General features: G+C 54.0%; 2 protein-coding genes across 2 annotated transcripts in view; one reads left to right on the top strand and one right to left on the bottom strand.

Moving 5' to 3' along the window:
• Brf2 (BRF2 RNA polymerase III transcription initiation factor subunit) lies at positions 1 to 4,800 on the top strand. Its single transcript, XM_059244504.1, has 4 exons — positions 1 to 268; positions 1,185 to 1,244; positions 2,414 to 2,735; positions 3,767 to 4,800. Exons 1-4 carry the CDS (start codon positions 115 to 117, stop codon positions 4,479 to 4,481), a joined length of 1,251 nt encoding a protein of 416 aa, XP_059100487.1. The 5' UTR covers positions 1 to 114; the 3' UTR covers positions 4,482 to 4,800.
• A 1,525-nt stretch (positions 4,801 to 6,325) lies between these two features.
• Positions 6,326 to 19,305, bottom strand: part of Adgra2 (adhesion G protein-coupled receptor A2) — a 39,765-nt gene continuing 26,785 nt past the window's right edge. Inside the window, exons 3-19 of the mRNA XM_059244503.1 lie at positions 19,215 to 19,286; positions 18,837 to 18,908; positions 18,548 to 18,619; positions 17,986 to 18,149; positions 17,233 to 17,446; positions 16,204 to 16,368; positions 15,439 to 15,637; positions 14,681 to 14,830; positions 14,383 to 14,544; positions 13,387 to 13,611; positions 12,963 to 13,179; positions 11,034 to 11,233; positions 9,638 to 9,765; positions 8,992 to 9,115; positions 8,389 to 8,534; positions 7,847 to 7,936; positions 6,326 to 7,628 (exon numbers count right to left, since the gene is read on the bottom strand). Of these exons, the coding sequence (XP_059100486.1) occupies positions 6,353 to 7,628; positions 7,847 to 7,936; positions 8,389 to 8,534; positions 8,992 to 9,115; positions 9,638 to 9,765; positions 11,034 to 11,233; positions 12,963 to 13,179; positions 13,387 to 13,611; positions 14,383 to 14,544; positions 14,681 to 14,830; positions 15,439 to 15,637; positions 16,204 to 16,368; positions 17,233 to 17,446; positions 17,986 to 18,149; positions 18,548 to 18,619; positions 18,837 to 18,908; positions 19,215 to 19,286 (3,676 nt within the window). The 3' untranslated portion in view covers positions 6,326 to 6,352. The remainder of the gene's footprint in view (positions 7,629 to 7,846; positions 7,937 to 8,388; positions 8,535 to 8,991; positions 9,116 to 9,637; positions 9,766 to 11,033; positions 11,234 to 12,962; positions 13,180 to 13,386; positions 13,612 to 14,382; positions 14,545 to 14,680; positions 14,831 to 15,438; positions 15,638 to 16,203; positions 16,369 to 17,232; positions 17,447 to 17,985; positions 18,150 to 18,547; positions 18,620 to 18,836; positions 18,909 to 19,214; positions 19,287 to 19,305) is intronic.

Here is a 19,305-nt window from a genome sequence, read left to right as displayed (position 1 = left end):
GACCGGAAGAGGCAGGTGCAGTCGGAATAAGGGTCCCTCCACCTTTCTGCAGCGGGGCAGTTAGTTATACCTTCTTAGGGCTGGGTGTCCCGGGGGTACGTGACGAATGGTGAGATGCCGAGCGGCAGCCGCTGCCCGGACTGCGGCTCCTCTGAGCTCGTGGAAGACTCGCATTATTCTCAGAGCCAGCTGGTGTGCTCCGACTGCGGCTGTGTGGTCACCGAAGGGGTCCTTACGACCACCTTCAGCGACGAGGGCAACCTCAGAGGTACTGGTACCTGTCTTGGGGCCCTGGGGAGAGCCTGGGGCGGTGGAGTGCTTAAACCCACATTCCTAGCTCCCTCCCACACCCCGCGCGCCCTTTTTTTTTGGGGGGGGGGGTCATGTGCACAGTTAAATGTGGGAGAAGCTCGCTCCAAGTAAATTAGCTGGAGGAGGGTGCTAGTCATCTGTGTTCCCCAATACCTGCTACGGTGTCTGGCGTTTAGTGGGTATACTGGATGGTGGATGAATGAGACGGAAAAGGTTTCACTCATCTTATTCAACAATCACATTCAACACCTAATCAGTGTTGAAGGCTGGCCGGTAAATTATTTGGAAATACAACACGAACCATTACCCCATAGCAGTTTGTAGCACCAATTGGCAAAATGCTCCTCCTTTCCTTCCACGCCGTTGCTTAGTAGTTCTCAACCTATGGGTCTCGACCCTGTCACGGGTCTTGTAGCCCAAGACCATCCTGCATATCAGCTCTTTACATTATAGTTCATAAAACTAGCAAAATTACAGTTATGACGTAGCAACGAAACTAACTTTAGGGTTAGGGGTCACGACAATATGAGGAACTGTATTAAAAGGGTCACGGCATTAGGAGGTTGGGAACCACTGGGCTAGTCCTTGACTAGTGCAGCCCTCGAAATGGAATGTACCAGAGAAATAACTTGGAAAATTGGAATCACCAGCGCTGCTTTATATCGTTCTGTACCGGCTGTCTCTGGATTTGGTGCTACTGAAGACATAAACAGCCAGATGAGCCTTTACTTTTACGTGGCTGGGTATCCTCTCTGAGATGGGAAGTAGATACTCAATAATTTGAAATCTCCCTGGTCTGATGTGGTCAGGGGGCAGGGAGATGGATGAATGAATGGAGGCCAGCTGTGCTATTATTATTTGTTATTTTACAGAAGTGACATATTCTCGAAGCACAGGGGAAAATGAACAAGTTAGCCGCAGCCAGCAACGAGGTGAGAAGCAACCTTTTTCCTTAAATTTCAGCTTTGCTTTTATTTACGCGACTCTTTAATGTTTGGTTTTAATATATGTATGGGGTTTTTTTTGTTGGTTTTTGTTGTTGTTGTTTTGCTTTGGTTTGGTTTGGTTTTTCGAGACAGGGTTTCTCTGTGTAGCTTTGGAACCTGTCCTGGAACTCACTCTGTAGCCCAGGCTGGCCTCGAACTCAGAGATCCGCCTGCCTCTGCCTCTTGAGTGCTGGGATTAAAGGCGTGCGCCACCACCGCCCAGTGTATGGGTGTTCTAATTGCATGTATGTATGTATGTGCACCATGTGCATGCCTGGTGCCCACCGAGTCAGAAGAGGGTATTGGATCACATGGAACTGGAGTTATAGGTGGTTGTGAACTGCCATGTGGGTGCTGGGAACTGAACCCCAGGTCATCTGCTAGAGCGGCAAGTGCTCTTAACTGCTGCGTCATCTCTCCAGCCCAGAGAATCAACTTTTTATGATACAGTGGCTTTAAAGAAAATTGTCTTGATGTCTGAGTCCATCTGTGTGTTCTTGTTTTCGGCATTACTGGTCTAAGATAGGCTAGAAGAGAGCAATTGCTGATGTGGTGTAGGCCTACAGTCTCAGCACTCAGGAGGTGAGGCAGGAGGATAGACTTGGAAATCAGCCCAGCTACATCGTGTGTCTTAAAAACTAAAAGGAATTGTGGTAGATGAAGGTTTGGGTCTGCACTGGGCTTAATGTAGCCTCAAGGAGCCTGGGTAAAGCTTGGCTTTGGAGCTAGGGGTAGGTTGGTGATAGAGTATGCACCTATCATATGTAAGGCTTGGAGTTCAAACCCTGGTACCAAAACAAATGAGAAACTGCCATGTCCGTAAGTCAAATTAACTCATAGAAGGTGGTGGATTGAATGTGACCTTTCCCGAAATGTTCTCTATCTTTGGATGGACCATAGTTCTAAAGGGCTACGACTGCAACTCAGGGATAAAGAGCTTGCCCAGCATGCTTGAGGATCTCGAGTCTAGCTCCAGCACCATAAAACACATGGCCACATCAAGTGTTCTGTTAGTACAGAAGGGCGTATTATTTGTGCATCTGCTCTATATGGCGAGTTTAACAGACCTGAATTAAGCCCTAGCTGGCCTCTCTGCTTGCTGTGTGTTTTCCTAGACCTCCGTCGGGTGAGAGACCTGTGCCGGGTTCTGAAGTTGCCCCCAACGTTCGAGGATACAGCTGTCTCCTACTATCAAAAGGCCTATAAGCTGTCCGGCATCCGCGCTGCTAGGCTACAGAAGAAGGAAGTGTTAGTCGGATGCTGTGTTCTAATCACCTGCCGGCAACATAACTGGCCCCTCACCATGGGAACCATCTGCACCCTGTTGTACGCAGATCTGGATATGTTTTCCGGCACCTACATGCAGATCGTGAAGCTTTTGGGGCTGGATGTGCCGTCTCTGTGCCTGGCAGACTTGGTGAAGTCCTACTGCAGCGGGTACTTGTTTGTCTAGGGGGAAAGGCTGCGTAGGGAGGTGCCCTGGCAGGTGCATGCCTTCACCAGAGCCTGTCTCAAAGGGGGTGGGGGTCTTTCCTTCCCATTTCACGCTTACCACTGAGATCAGTACCATTTGTACATTTCCAGAACGCTGTAATCTTCCAATCTCCTTTCCATCACAGGGTTGGGATAATGTTTTTTAAAAAATCCTTAGCCAGCCTTGGCATAGGGCTACTGAGTTGCCTGACTCCTGCCTTACGAATGGAGATCGTTCGATTTACGTGGCAGGGGCCATGTGTCACTGTATGTAGTGGCAGGGTTGCCTCTATATCAAGTCCAAAGATACTAGTCAATGGTAGAACAAGGTTCAAAGCTGAGGTTTTAGTGAGATTCTTAGCTGTTTGGTTTTAGACAGTCTCGCACAGCCCAGGCTGGCCTAACAAGTATACTTTAAAACAAAACAAAACCACAAAATGGCTGACCAAGTATGGTAGCACATACCCTTAATCCCAGCACTTGGGTGGCTGAAGCAAGAGTTATCTGGAGTTCTAGACCAGCCTGGACTTCATGATGAGACCCTATGTTAAAAAAAAACCCAAACCAACCAACCCCAAACAGTAATGGTTGAAACTTGGTCATATCCCAAGTAGATGCATATAATGGTACACTTTCTATATAATGGTACACTTTCTATATAATGGTACACTTTCTATATAATGGTACACTTTCTGTATAATAGTACACTTTCTATATAATGGTACACTTTCTGTATAATGGTACACTTTCTGTGTAATGGTACACATTCTATGGAGTAAATGAGGACATTGGAATTGTGCCCTAGGAAGGTGCTCAGCTATGTTAGTGCCCTTCACCTGGCATGTTTCCTGCCCCCTCTTTCTCAGTACCTCTCTCCCCAGTGATCTTGACCGTCTCTAGGACAAAACAGCTTCCCCATCCACCTTGGGTAGACTGCCCTTCTCGCCCTGGAAGAATACCCGTCATTCACTTGACCTTCCTTCTGGTTGTTTCAGCTTCAAACTGTTCCAGGCTTCCCCATCCATGCCAGCCAAGTATGTGGAGGACAAAGACAAGATGCTGTCTCGAACCTTGCTCCTGGTGGAGCTGGCAAATGAGACATGGCTCGTGACTGGGCGGCACCCCTTGCCTATCATCACTGCAGCCACCTTCCTGGCGTGGCAGTCTCTGCGGCCCTCAGGCCGACTGACATGTTCTCTTGCCCAGTTTTGTAAGTTGGCAAATGTGGATCTGCCCTACCCGGCTGCCTCTCGTCTGCAGGAGCTCCTGGCTGTGCTGCTCCGGATGGCCAGCCAGCTGGCCTGGCTGCAGGTGCTGAAGCTGGATAAGCGGACTGTGGTGAAACACATCGGCGACCTTCTCCAGCACCGCCACATGCTGGTCCGCATGGCCTTTCGAGATGGACCAGCAGAAGTGGAGACCCAGAAGCAAGAGCAGAGGGGGCAGGCACAGCAAGAGGAGGCAGAGGATGGTACCTGTGATTTGCCTAAGAGGAAACGCCCTGCCAGCCCCGCGCCTCTCCTCCCACCCTGTATGTTGAAGCCTCCCAAACGGACCCATCCCACACCCTCCGTTTCTGTAGTGACCGGAGATGAGGACATTTCTGACAGTGAAATCGAGCAATATTTGCGCACCCCTCAGGAAGTCAGAGATTTTGAGAGAGCCCAAGCTGCTAGCCAGGGAGCCATGAGTGTCCCTAACCCCCACTGATGCACACATTCTTCAAGGCGTATTCAAGAATTCTGACTATAGTTTGCTAATAGGCCTGTTGTGTTGCCAGAAGTAAATGTATATGACCCTTGGGATATTCCTTTCTTATTTAAAGGAACCAAGAGTAGCAGTTAATTGGACCCAACGTCCTAGAGAAGTTTGGAGGCGTGTGCAATGTCTATGGGTGGGAAATCCCGTCCTTGGTGCAGGCGGGCAAGTTGGCTGTCTCCAGTCTGGGATGGATTCCTCCTAAGACTGCTGAAGATCTGCCCTGCTCTCTTCTGCCTCAGTGTGAAGTAAACGCATTGCTGTTGTTAAAGAGCTGGCAATCCTCATGGTGTCAACCGTCACATGAGCAGGAGCAGCGACTCCTGGCCCAGGTTCAGTTAGGTTCTAGTGGTCTTACGCTTTCGTCAGCTCCGCTACATCATTAACAAAAGGACCATGGGTGGACTACAGCTGTCGCTCAAAGGGCTTTGCAAGATTTTAATATATTAAAACAGAGAGGCATCTGCTAGAAAACATTCTGTTGTATAAAACCAGAACTTTTAAAACAGGTTTTCTTTGGCACTTCGTCGTCCCTCCCAGCCCCCCCTCCCCGGCATATTGCAAAAAGCTCTCCAGTGCTAAGGCGTTGGCAGGGTATGTAAACAGCATGTGTGATAGAGTAATACAAAGCGTCGCCTCTAATATTGTCTGTGCAGCAAGCATAAATAATGGGACCCATCTCAAGGAGTGTGGCCTCTCCCCCACTGTGTTCTCTCACCTGACCAGACCTGGGGTCCCTAGGTGGGGTCACAAGGCCCAAGGATTCCTCTCCTTCCATGTGCTTCTGTAGTAGAAGGCATTTTAAGTTGAGGGGAAATGGTTGCTGGGGTTTTTAGCGAGCAGTGAAAGCAGACTGTTGGGCAACCAGGACCCAGGTACTGCCTCCGAGTCTGGTTGGGTTTCAGTGAGTTGGGAGGTGGTTTGGCATTTTAGGCTTCTAACTGGAGTTAGAAATCGGATTATTACCATGGCTTGGCCACAGAAAGCCTCATGGAGGCATTTTTCCTCAGTCCCTTGGAGATGGACAGCTGAGAGCAGGCAGTGGGTATTGTAATTGAGCAGCTAAGTGGAACCACTCTTCAGACCATGGTACAGGTGGTGCCCGGATCCATACAGCAGCTCCCTCCCTTGAGTCTTTAGGCACCTGGCAGCATTGCTTTCTCAGGTGTTCAGGTTTTGTTCTGGAAGACTTGTGTACCACCCCCTAGGGATCATGTCTCCCTAACTGTGCACACCTCTCTCTCGCACCTGCCCCCCTCCCACGGGACTTAGCTGACCTCTAGAGTTGCCTACACACTGTCCCCTCCCCCTTGCATAGTTGATCTGAAAAGGCAGCACCTGTTATTCCCCCGGCAGGGGACCTGGCTCACCTGCTAGGGCGGTTTCCCAGGCCAAAACTGGGCGAGAGGCCTGGGATCTGGGCAGTCACACGGTGCCTCCAGAGGCTGGTGAGGAAAAGGCAGTTCCCAGGTTTCCTGCGCCTACCTGGGCTGTGCTTTTCCACTCGGTTTGTGGGTCACCCCACAGACCGACGGAACTTTGACCCCCTATCTGGGAGGGCACACCAAAGACTTTGACCATCAAAACTGGTCTAAGCTGATGATGTCTGGGATTGTCTGTCGCTACTGCAGAGGGATAGTCCACCAGACAACCGGCAAGCATCTGCCTCTCCCTTCCCCAGCCCGGGTAACTAAAGATGGTGAGCCCAGCGGCAGCCATCGAGCACGGCCACCTCAAACCTACACGTCGGTAGACAGCTTGGACCGCCCAGGAGGATCTGGGAGTAACAAGCCAGCCGATCTTATATCTGGCCCGCCTCTGCCCTAGACGGTGGTCTCGCTCTTCCAGAGGCCGGTCTTCATGCAGCCTCCTGCTATGGCCTCTGCACCACCGGTAACACTGGAATCCTCGTACTTGCCCCCCTTGGGGGCGCCGTTCAGGCTGCTGGTGTTGAGCGGGTATGAGCGGCGCTTGCTTTCCCGCTCCAGTGCGCTGCCGCTGCCCTTGAGGTTGTCACGGCTGGCGCAGCGGCGCTGCCCGGGGCGCCCCGTCTCCGAGATCGGCGCTGCGCTGGTGTCGCTGCCCTCCGACGGCGTGAGCATGGGCTCACCCTCGAGTGGGAGGCCGTCGCCGGGGCTGTTGCGGCTGCTGCCCGGGTAGCTGTCAGAGGGGCTGTTGTGCAAGCTGCCGCTCTCACTGGACAGCAGCTCGGGAGCTCCTGGGGACGCGCCCGCGCGCAGCGCCTTGAGCCGGCTCTTGCCACCAGTCTCTCCGGCTCGGTGGCCCTTGGCCCGACTCTTGTGTACTCGGCGTCCGTGGTGCAGGTTGTTATGGTGCCGGGGAGCTAGGCTGCCACGGGAGCCCGTGGGCTCTGGCTCTCCATCCCCGCGGGCAGCCACGCCGGCCTCGCACACCTGACTCTGGGCTACCTGCAGATTGGTGAGTTTGCACGGGGGCGGCGGCGCGCGGCCACTGCTGCCACTTGGGGAGGACTTGAGGGAGGCTGGTCCCTCCCCCAGCACTGGGGATCCATCCTCCGCAGCCGTCGGCAGGGCCCGGGGTGGGGCGTGGGAGGCCGAGGGTGAAGCAGGAGGGCAGCAGGCGCGCCAGGAAGCCCGGACATCCCTACGCCTGGCACAGTGGTGCGTGAAGACAAAGAGGCCCAGAGCTGACGCTGCCACACCATAGAGACAGCTACACACCACTCCGGGCAGCCAGCGCTGAGACACGGCCAAGGCGCCACAGGCCCACATAGCCAGGTACAGGAAATGTGTGGTCATCAGCGCCCCCAGCTGGACTCCCGGAGAATAGACGCCATCACCAACCTCTGGGGGCGCAGGCGTCCCTACCCCTGCGCTAACTGTAGCCAAAAGGGAACCAGAGTCACTCAGGAGGACGCCACTGCTCCTGAGCCTGGTGGAACCCCTCAGGTCTTCCCCTGGCTCCGGAGAGAGCCTACTGTTACCCTGCTTAGGATTCTGGGCCACATGACCCCGTAAGTGCAGGCCCGCACACAAGAAGTAGATCCAGGTGATGGGCAGGATCAACGCCACCGGTATGTAGAAGGCACCAAGGCTTGGACGCCACACCAGCCAGCAACTAGGGGGAGACAGAGGTATAGTGGATGAAGAGTTTGGAGAGCCCTGGAGGCGGGGCACAGGCTAGGTGGTTGATGAGGTAGGACGTGGGGAAGAGGAGAGGCGAGGCAGGACCTGGCTTAGCATGCAGGGGGCTCTCTGGCCAGGTGGAACAGCGGGCAGGGGGCTGGTGTGGAGGCTGGGGCAGGCAGATGGTGATGAGGAGGCAGTGGTGCTCACTAGGGACTGTGGTCCCGGTAGTTGTGGATGTTGACCGCAGCGGTGATGCCGCAGATTATGAGGGGGATCCCTCCAGCAATCAAATAGAACCTGGGGGAGGGCGGGGTTTGAAGGTCAGAGAAATGGAGCGCTGGCGGTAAGAGAACCAGGTGCTCGGAGCCCTTGCATTGAATGTCTCTATCATCTCCTCTGTCCTCTTAAAAATCTGTGTGATTTGGGGAGGTGGGGGGAGGGCAAGGATGTAAGGTCTCCTAAGGGAAGGGCAGCTTCTTCAGAACTTGGCCAAGAGCCAAAATTGTTCTCTCCAACCTTAAACAGCCTGAGGGAGGGATGTCACGAAGGTTTTTAGGATTCCCACCCAGCGCCCTTTGGTGTCAAGCCCTTTCCCTATCTGTGTCACGCCTGAGAAGCTTGTCTCTTGCCTTTGGAGAGAGATCTCCAGGGATCTTGTACTCACCCCCCCCCAGACACCCCAGCTTTGCTACACCTGTAGTATTGGGTCTTGAGGCCCCTCCCCGTGGCCGAGAGCTGAGCGCACTTACCGGAGCATGGGGCGAGGACCAGGTGGGGCTGCATCCCCTTCCTCTGGAGGGGGTGCCCTCCAGGTGAGCTCCTTGTGGAGGACACGAGCCTTCACCCCCATCCAGAGCAGCGTGGACAAGGAAGAATAGTGCAGAGTGATGCCCACCTACAAGGGCAAGGCACTGAGGCTTGGGACCTGAGCTGCTGACTGGGCTACACCCTGGAACGTCAATGGCCGTGTATGTTCCCACTCGCCCCATGTCTCTAGCATCCCACCCAGGTACTCATCATACTGGTCCCTGCTGGTGCCCTCTCTGCTTCCAGCCGGGGCTCGCTCTCTCTCTCACACCCCAGGGATTCTCCAGGACCCAGACACAGCAGTCTGGATGACACATGTGACACAGTCTGGCTCCTCCACCGGGATGCCCCGCTCTCCACTTTGAAACTCCATCTCCAGTGATTTTGGAGCTAGTCTGACCATTCCTGTGACTCTACACATCACCCCTTCCCAACCCTACAAGGCTAGCACAGAGAACAGCTAGCCTTGTAGCCACCTTATTCTTCTTGCTCTGCCCCCTCTTCCTCTGAAGTCACTCAGTTTGGAGGGCCCATCCCCTTCTTACCGCTTGGCAAACCATTTGGTAGTTGGTGAGCGTGATGCCCCCCACGAAGACAGCAGAGGTCATGGCCATGTGGAAACACAGATTCAACAGCATGTGCCAACCCTTCCGGGACACGTGGATGGAGCTGCCCCAGAAAGAGTCTTTATTAATGAGCTGTCCAACCCCCCTACAGCAGCAGTTCTCAACCTGTGGGTCCAGACCCCTTTGGGGGCTGAATGACCCTTTCACAGGGGTTACATATCAAAGATTCTACATATCAGATATTTACATTATGATTCATATCAGTACAGTTATGAAGTAGCAATGAAGTAATTTTATGGTTGGGGGGTTCACCATAACATGAGGAACTGTATTAAAGAGTCTCAGCATTAGGGTGGTTGAAAACTGCTACCCTACAGTGTCTCAAGACCACTGGGAGAGCCAAAAAAGAGAAAGCAAATGATCTATGGGCATGTATATAAATGTGCTCCAGGCCATGGGAAAGTGGGGCCTTAATCTCCTCCACTTCCACCTCCCCACCCTCAAAATGTGCCCTTCAACCCCCGAGCCTGGCCAGGTCATGTGGACCTGCCTGAAGAAGAAACATCTGCCAGCCTGGGGTGAGGCCCCCCGCCCCACACTCCCTCCTCCCTGGAGCAGTGCTCACCTGTGGTTAAGGATGTAGGTGATGATGGTGGAGAAAAGGCAGAGTAGCAGCAAGGCCGTGCAGGGGTAGACAACGGGATGCAACCCAGCTCCAGAACCTCCTACCTCCCGAGGGAATGCACTCAGCTCCTGGGATAGCGGGGGGTGAGAGGGCTGAGCAGACCCTGTCTTTCCCTAAGCCACTGTCCCTTATATTGACAGCTGCCTGCCTTGGACCTTTATATCTGGATGCTTCAGTGCGTTTGGCAGGTAGAATACAAATATGAAGACAGTCACTCAAGAAGCTGGCCTCAGGAAACACTGACGGCCTCCCTTCTAGCGTTCTGCTTTTCTTTTTAGATGCCCAGTTGAAAACTCAAAGACAACACTGGCTGCTCTCCCAGAGGACCCAGGTTCAATTCCCAGCACCCACATGGCAGCTCACAACCACCTGTAACTCCAGTTCCAGGGGATGTGACACCCTGACACAGATATACATGCAGGCAAAACACCAATGCACATAAGATAAGAAGAAGGAAATCACTTTTAAAAAGTTCAGATGAGCTAAGAGGAAGATGGCTGTCTGTGAAGGACTGGGTGTCTGCTCAGTATCAGCAAAAGCTGGATGAGGAATGGAATAGGGAGCGGATGACTACATATGTTCCCAGGTTTCTTTTCTTGATTTTTTTTTTGGGGGGGGAGGGTATTCAAGACAGGGTTTCTCTGTGTAGCCCTGGCTGTCCTAGAACTCCCTTTATAGACCAGGCTGGCCTTGAACTGACAGAGATCCACCTGCCTCTGCCTCCTGGCTGCTGGAATTAAAGGCGAGCACCACCACTGCCTGGCACCAGGTTGCTTTTTAAGTAGAATTCAGGTCAAAATAGGTATGGTGATACATGCCTATTATCTCAGCACTTGGGTGGTTGGGGGCAAGAAGATAAGCAATTCAAGGTCATTCTCGGCTTGGGCTGAGCGACAAGAAACCCTGTCTCAAAAACCAAACCAACCAACCAAACAAACAAACAAAAATACCAAAAACATAGGCCCTGAGGGCCAAGCTAGATGGCTCCAGATCTGTCCTGAAAGATGGAGAGGCATGGACAGGCTAGAGGGTCATTTCCCGTGAACTTTGCCATCAACAAAGCACAAGGCTGCTGTCCTTCCTGTATTGTCTTGTGACTCCAAGTGATCAAAGTACCACAGTCCCTATCTCCCACGCATGTTCCCTTGCCTCCCTCCCTGCATGTCTGTGCGCGCGTGCGCGCGCGCACACACACACACTCCCCCCTCCTCCCTCTCTCTCTCTCTCTCTCTCTCTCTCTCTCTCTCTCTCTCTCTCTCTCTCACACACACACACACACACACACACACACACACACACACTCCCCACACACACACACACACACCATTATACACACCATGAGCACAGCCACGTTGCCCAGATGCTGGCAGTACAGCGAGCTGACATTGGGCTGGCTGAAGCGGAGCTTGCAGCCTTCGGAAAGCCAGCCCCCGGGCCCCTCCTGGTTCCACCAAGCTGCCATGGGGTCAGCTCCTTCGGCCCAGTGCCGCAGTGAAACAGCCACCGGCTCGGTCAAGTTTCCCACGCCGCAGCCACCTGCAGGGACAGGGAGGTCCACACAGTCACACGGGGCTGTGAGTGGCAAAGCAGAGCAATTGTCGCGGTGGTCAGAGCATGCAGGGATCCTGCCGACCTGGGGACAGAGCTAGATACGGTGCAGGTGACAGTCTACCCAGGGAGACTCAGCCAGGGAGTGGGGACGGGGACAGGACAGGTGAAACCATGGGAGGCCTCCCCACCCTAGGTGCCCAGTGAGGCGTGGACACTGGCTGCAATGCTAACCCAGAGGGACGGACAAGCCAAGTGAGGAGGGATCCCTGGAAGGAACAGTTGGCATCTGGAAAGAGGGATGGATGGGGTCAGGAGAGAGCCTGGGGAAGGAACTAAGCAGAGCCACGTGAGAGAAAGTGCCTGTGACGTGGATCATACAGCCCCCACCCTACCTCCACATTGCTCCATCAAAACAGTTATTAACCCATGCAGTTGACATTGAGTGACCCTTCCTCTGATGACGTATCATCCAGGTCTCAGAGAGACTTGGGTTTTCAAGGCAGGCCTCCCTGGCCCCTAACTAGGTTCAGATGACATCGTGACTCCGCAGTCCAGGTACCTTGCACTGCCTCTCACGTCTAATGACTTGGTCAACGCCTGTCAGCTGAGGTGCGCACTCTTAAGGGCGAGGACCCAACTGTCTGGTGTTCAAGCATATCTCGGCCCAGCAGAGACTGACACGCTAAGTCCTTAACAAGCGTTCCCACCCAGACTGGAAAGAGCCCATTTTAGGAACAGGAAAGGAGCCCAGGGTAGTGACGGCAACACCTTCATGGCACACAGGACCCTGCATGGCATGTAAAAGAAGGTAGATATTATAAACCAGTGATGCTTGAAGGGGCTCTGGTGGTGTGCACAGTGGCATTTTCAGAAGGTAAACTGGGTGTTCTATTTCTGGGATATACAGTGTGGGTCCTACTGCAGATGGAGATTGCCTGGTGAGCAAGCCCAGAGTTTGGAAGGTGGAAGGAAAGAGGGACTCAGAAAGATACGTGTGGGCAGGTAGTAGGGAGAAGAACTGTTCCTGATGGGACAGACCAACCAAGGACAGGGTTACAATGATCCACTCAGCTCCTGGGGACCAGACCACAGACAAGACAGTGTAACCTTCTTTCCTGCTCCGGTCTCTACCCTCGATGCTGTGTCTGGAAGTCCTGACTACCTCTTGGGATTTATTGTGCCCGTCCCACCTCTGACTCCAACGCCACAGCTGTCTTGTCTTTTAGGACACTTCTCTCCAGAGCTGCTGGCCTAGCAGTCTTGGGAGCCTCTGGCTGGGGTAGCTCTGGGGCGTGTTATTCAAGTATTCCACTACTCGGGAGGCAGCAGCCATTGTGGGGCAGGCCATGGCCTCCATGTTTTCCTCCTTATAACAGCAAAGGTAGTGCTCACGTAGTATGGCTTACCAGCCTGGGGCCCACGGGTGCAGTGGGTCTGGGGTTTGGCGTGAAGGGAAGGAATTAAGGCTTTGTGCTCACATCCTTTCTGATATTGTCATATGCTTAGGATATAAAATTGTCCTATGTCTGGGATATAAAACCGTGTACCCCAAATCCTGTTCTCTACCAGTCCCTTCCTTTACAGGCCATCTGCACTCCCACCCTCCTTGAGACACTCTGAGGTTTCTGGCTATCCTCTGCCGACTGTACCAGGGCAGGAGGGAGCCACAAATACGGAAAGAGCAAGACAGACATACAGGAAGTGAGTCCCTTACTGGTTCCCGCAAATATGACCGGGGTGGCCACACCACGCCTCTTGCCGGGCCCAGCTGCTCCAGGACGGGAAGTGTTGCCATGGCTGCGGAAAAGACGGCCATTTCTGAAGACCAGCAGTTGCAGGGTGCAATCTGGAGGGACTGGGGGAGCCAGGGCAGCCGGAAGGGTTGAGAACAGGCTGGGGGGCAGCTGGATGGAGGCCAGGGCCACGCTATTCTGAGGGGACATAGGAGGTCCTCAGAGATACTCAGCATCCCTGGGTTTTGATGTCTCCCAGTCCCTTCCTGTCTCCTGCCTTGTCCCTCCTCCCACCTTTTACCTCCTTCACACCCCCCTCCACCGGGAGACACCTGTATATCTCAGCACCACCCTCCTCAGCTTCTGGTCCCCACCCCCACCCCCTCCCCTTCCCCTGGCGCCCACCTTGATGTGGAAGGATGATAGAGAAATGTTGGGTCTCCCAGTGGTGCAGCGGAAGCGGAGCTGCTGATCGGCTAGGGACTCGGGCTCCAGTGGGACATTCTGGCCAGGGCCACCTGGCTGTGCAGCCAACAGGCCTCCCTCCCTCCTCTGGAAGGCCGTGCAGGTCAGGCCCACATAGCTGTGAGGCTTGATGAGGTAGGCCTCCAAGGCCACGTTCCTTGAGTTCTAGGGACGGAGAACTTGTCACCCAATATTTGAGATAGAGTGGTCCTCTGCCCAAGACCACAAAGGTCCTCACTTCAGGTCTGCTTCAGCCACACCCCTTACTCTTTATGGCTCACTGTCTTTTCAAAGCATGGAAAGTCTTACATATGCCATGGGGTCACCCACACGTGTGTGCGCATGTGCACACACACCTCGCAGACACAGGTCTTCTCCTTCCCTTGGAGAGATTATTGCTCTCACACACTCCCTATCTTCCACCTGCTGATTATGCTGCCCTACCTCAGCTGTCGAGCAGGATCCATGTCTATGACCGTCTCCCCCCCCCCCATATGTCCCCGAGTATCTAGCACAGTGTCTTACCCATAATGCTCTACTATGGTTGTACATTCTACCAGCTTAGAAATGTCACCGGCCCCTCGGTGACCTTTCCAACACCCCCCATTCCATTGAAAGTGCTGTCCACACTGAGACAAAGCCTCCCTTTTCCCTGCACTCAATCCCAGTCTGCTCCTCTTTACTCCCATCCGCTTAACTCCCCAACTCAGTTCCCAACCACAAAGGCTCACACCACAGTGTGGATCGCAGCTACCTTTGCACCTCCCTGACAGTTCACAGCTGAGTTGTGCTTGCCACCATGTTCCCAGAGCCTGATGTGTGTCCCGGAGAGAGGCAAGCACTAAGAATCACAAAAACTGGCCCCAGTCCACTCTCAGGCCCCTCCACCCAGTGCTAGCCCCTGAAGAATCCCCCTCCCACGCCAGGCTACAGTACCACAGAGATGTGCTGGGCATGGGGGCTGAGGGCAGCTCCTCCAATGCGCTCCAGGGCACCCACAATGCCGCTGCAGGCTTTATCTTCTCGCTGTGCCAGCCACAAAAGGTGCTCATCCACCAGCATCAGGTTGCTGGCCATGTCCACCATCACCTCCACCAGCTGAGGAAGGGAGGGAGGCAGGGCAGTCACTGAGGGCAGCAGTGGTGTTTAGGACCCAGGGCTGGTGTGTGTGAGGCCTGAGATGATGGGAGGATGGCTTCGGGGGGTGGGGGGCAGAGGAGAAGTTGAATCTCACCTCTTTGATCTGGTCAACATAACCCAAAAATTTCTGGATCATCTGAGCCACATAGACTACATCCATCATGTCTGAAAAGCTGGCAGCCTCAGCCGTGTACACCCGGAGCTGGTGGGCCAGGGTCAACGCATTGGAGGCGTTGATGGGCATCTGGGGGCATTGAAGGAAAAGAAGGTCAGGCTGGCTTCCTTCTGTCTCAGAACCTAGGGCCACAGGGGCAGGAGAGGACCATCTACGGAGACCATCGGGATCAAAAGTGCACATGAGTCTCGCTCATCACAACTCTAGGCTACTCAGGCTAAGCATCATTATATCCCAAGGGTGATGAAGGTGTAAATCACTGTGATGGTGGATAGAGCAGATAGAGTAAGGTACAGGCCAGGCCCCTGGAAAAGACAAGCTGGAGGACAGCACCAGGGGAAAGGGTGCCAGCCCATGGCCCTTGCTATACCCACTTTTATCTATCTATCTATCTATCTATCTATCTATCTATCTATCTATCTATTTTTGAGACAGGGTCTCACTATGCAACTCTGGCTGTCCTGGAACTTACTACATAGACCAGACTGGCCTTGAACTCACAGACACCCACCTGCCTCTGCTTCCTAAAAGGTGTGCACCACCATGCCTGGCAGCTGTACCCCCTTTTAATGCACCCCCTGAGAACAGAGGTGCAGCCTCCCCCCCATGGGGTATCAGGCTCCATCCCAGCCAATTCCAGGAATCAAAGTTGGGAGGGGGAGGTGCCCCAGCCTCACCAGCACAAAGGTGTAGAGCACCCGAGTGATGTCATTGGTGTACAGACAGTGGGAGTAGTCCCCGGGCTCCCAGCGGCCAGCTCGGTCACAGCGGCGTGAGGCTCGGGTGCCTGGGGCTCCCCCACTCAAAGGCACAGAGGTGAAGGGGTACTGTAAGCAGGACTGGTAAGCCGTGATGCCGGCCAAGGTGCGTGGCCACCTAGAAGTAGATGGAGGAAGCTGCCATGACCAAGACTCCTTGAGACAAATGCCATCCCCTCCCAACCTCAACCCAGGACTATGACACCAGACCCCCGGAGGCTTGGTGAAGGGTTCAGACAAGACTGTCCTGGCAGCCATCGTGGGGTTCTCAAGTTCTGCTTTCTCTGTTTGTTCTCACAATGATACTGCAGACAATATATGGGGGTGCAATATCTGGGTTCACAGACGAGCTCTGTCGTTTATTGGACGAGTCGCTGATCTTTTCTGGGCTTTGGCATTCTCAGCTCTACACTATAGAGAAAAATGCCTGCCCTTCATACAGAGAGGGCCTTTGGAACGTTAAGATGTGACGCTGTTTGGAGAAACCTTCTGCATACTAAAGTGGGAGGAAGCAATTAAAAGATGGTCATCCTCTTGAGAGCTAACAGCAGGATTGTGAGCTAAATAAGAAAAGGCAGTCCTTGGGACTAGGAAGAAGGCAAATGGGAGGCCCTAGTCACTTGTGCTCCCGAGGGTGCAGATGCCGGGGCGGGGGCGGGGACAGCCATTTATACAGCAGACAACCTGAAGTCCCCGCGGTTGTTGGTCACACGCTCAGCGGGGCAGTAGGAGGCGGAGGTCTCCAGCACCACAATCTCCACCTTCTTGCTGGTGTTGCCTTGGCCCGTGGACACGGAGCACTCCCACTCCCCTGAGGCCCACACGCCGATGTGAGACAGGGTCAGCTCACTGCGGGGGGGGAAGGGAGAGGTGGGGGGAACCGGCTTGGTGCACTGGTTAGTTTTTCTCGTCAACTTGACTCAACAAGCTAGGGTCAACCGGGAAGATGGAGCCTCAGCTGAGAAAATGCCTCTGTCAATCACAGTGGCCTGTGGGCAAGGCTGTTGGAAGCATTTTCTTGATTTCTGTTGGGTGTGAGAGAGCCCCGCCCACTGTGGGCGGGGCCACTCCTGAGCGAGTGGTCCGGGACTGTTTAAGAAAGCAGGGTGCTCATAGGGAGCAAGTCGGTGAACACTGTTCCTCTCTGCTTCAGCTCCTGACTCCAGGTTCCTACCCTGCTTGAGTTCCTGCCCTGGCTTCCCTTCCTTTCCTCCCCAAGTTGCTTTTGGACAGGGTGTTTATCACAGCAATAGGAAGCAAACTGCGACCCTTGCTGAGCACTCAGGCCCAGCCCAGCCCTCCCCTCCATGCCCCCCACCCCCTACAGCCCATCTACCTATGCCCTGTTCTGGGACACCGGCTCAGGTTCTTCCGTTAATGGAGTAAGAAATAGATGTGCATACATACTCTTTTTCTCCTGATTGGAGGGGCACTGTAGGCATTGTAGAAGGAGTAACAAATGTCAAACGCCACCTAGCCTCGTTTTAACAAGCATTTGCTATTTGGGGTGGGGGTGGGGCTTTAATTCTAACCTCTATTCAGACCGCTTATGATTGTATCTTAGCTCTTTATAATCTCTCTCTCTCTCTCTCTCTCTCTCTCTCTCTCTCTCTCTCTCTCCCCCTCCCCCTGTCCGCCCTGTCTCCCAGGACCATGTCAACCACGGCTACCCCTCCCCATGCCCTAGACTGAAAAGGGACCACAGAGCTGTACCTGGTGATGAAGGTGCAGTCATGGATGAGGTTTTCTGTGAGGACGATGCCTGCCTGCTCATCACCCTCCATAGGGGCCCCGTTGTGGTACCAGTGGATGCGGGTATCATTGCCCAAGTAGCTGGCAGAGCACTGGAAGGGCAGACGGTCGCCCTGGAACACCACTTGGCGCAGGGACGGGATGAGGTAGTGCGTATGAAGTTCCAGAGCCCCTTCTGTGGATGAGAGACATCAGTGATGAGGCCTGAGTGCATGGGAGTGCATGCACGTGAGCCCATGTCTGAGAGTGGTCCAGCAGTGCAATGCATTAGCTCGCTGTACTTAAAGGGCAGCACACGGTGAAGGTGGAAATCCCACAGGGCAGGTCCAGACCCTCTGCCTCTAGTGATCTCTGGTAGGGAGTGAAAGGGACCATAAAGAATCCTTTTAAATAAGAGGAAAACAGAGGAGTACACAAGCGGAGACCAGATGAAAATATAAAACAAGCAGGAGGGAGGGGAAACTCTGTTGGGGATGTGAAATAAATAAGTAAACACACTGGAAAAAAAAAAGAAAAGAAAATATAGACAAGCAAGTAGTCCTACAAGAGGTCTAGGCATGCTGGTGGAGGACCACCCCGTGGAACTAGGGGAAAAAGAGAGAGGCCTGGAAAACACGTCCATCATATAATACACGGGGCCCAGAGAGGTCTGACCTAGCAAGCTGTGTGTGGCTGAGGGGCTGGCTCGTTGGGGGCCTGGGACAGGTTTCTCACCACAGCGGAGCTGGGGCTCCTGGAGGCTGCTCAGGGCCCGGGCATGCAGGGCACTGGGGTAGGCACAAAGCGTACGCTCTGACAGCTGCAGGGAGTGATTCCGGGCCCAGGGCAGCAGCCAGCGCAGGTGGCAGTCACAAGTCAGAAACTCGGTGCCGAAGTCCCTGCAGGGCGGGTACAGGGAACAGTGTGGGCTCATGGGGAGGGGGCGAAACTAAGGAGGAACGGGGCGGAGAAGACAACCTCGGGCACATGTGTGCCCCGCTACTTGGGACATGATTAACTTGGGGGCATTTCTGGCCATCTGCCCACTCAGCAGGCATGATGCATGCCCCTCAGGGCTAGAAATGGCCCCAGTCGAAGTGCCGAGTGGAAAATGGGAGTTTGAAGAGGGACAATGTGGGGTGTCAGGTAGGTAAGGTGGCTCAGAGGATCTGGGAGTTTCTCTCGGGGTGAGGGGAGGGCTGAGGTTTGGGCTTCAGGGTCCCCTGGGTCCAGGTGTCTCCCTCCTGGCTGGAGGAAGGGACCAGGGGATTGTTCCTGTGCTGGGAAAGATACTCACACAACCCTAAGAGCTAGCAGCTCATCAAAGACCCCAGGTTGCAGACTGGAGAAGATGTTCCCAGATATGTTTCTGCAGAGGGCAGGGAAGAGTGAGATGAGATCTTAGGGTCTCCCTGGGCCAGGAGGGTAGAGCCCTGGAAGGAGAAAATGCAGGTACCAGAAGGGTCTGGATCGGCCTCCTTCCTCCCAAGCCTTCCCCCTTTCTCTCTCTCTCTCTCTCTCTCTCTCTCTCTCTCTCTCTCTCTCTCTCTCTCTCTCTCTCTCTCAGAAACCTATCTATTACTCACAGTCTCAGAAGTCTGGGGAGGCCTTGAAATGTCTCAGAGGCAAGACAGCCAATCCGGTTGTTGGAGAGATCTCTAGAGAGAGAGAGACACACACACACTCAGCAAGTCCACTATACAACAGGACGAAGATTCACTTCTGAGAAAGACATTCAGCTGGAGATTATGTGGGCAGTACGCTTGGGCCCTCTGCCACAGCAAGCTGGAAACACCCCCAACCACTGGCCCCAGCCGATGGACTGAGTAGAGGCTTGATGTCTGAGAAGGGACAGGCCAGGGTGGCTACTAGGGGTAGTTGCTCACGGTATCTGGGAAATTTGGCTTGGGGGGGGGGGTGGTAAAGAGAGGGCTGGGGTGGGGTGGGCAGGACATGCCACTCACAAGCGTTTCAGCTCTCCCAGACCTAGGAAGGCTCCAGGCTGCACAGTGCTGATGACGTTGTTCCTCAGGTCCCTGTGGGAAGCAGTGGGGA

Source organism: Peromyscus eremicus, chromosome 17, assembly GCF_949786415.1.
Source record: "Peromyscus eremicus chromosome 17, PerEre_H2_v1, whole genome shotgun sequence".
Lineage (NCBI taxonomy): Eukaryota > Metazoa > Chordata > Mammalia > Rodentia > Cricetidae > Peromyscus > Peromyscus eremicus.
The sequence above is the reverse complement of the archived record's forward strand: the minus strand, read 5'-3'. Positions and strand labels throughout refer to the sequence as shown.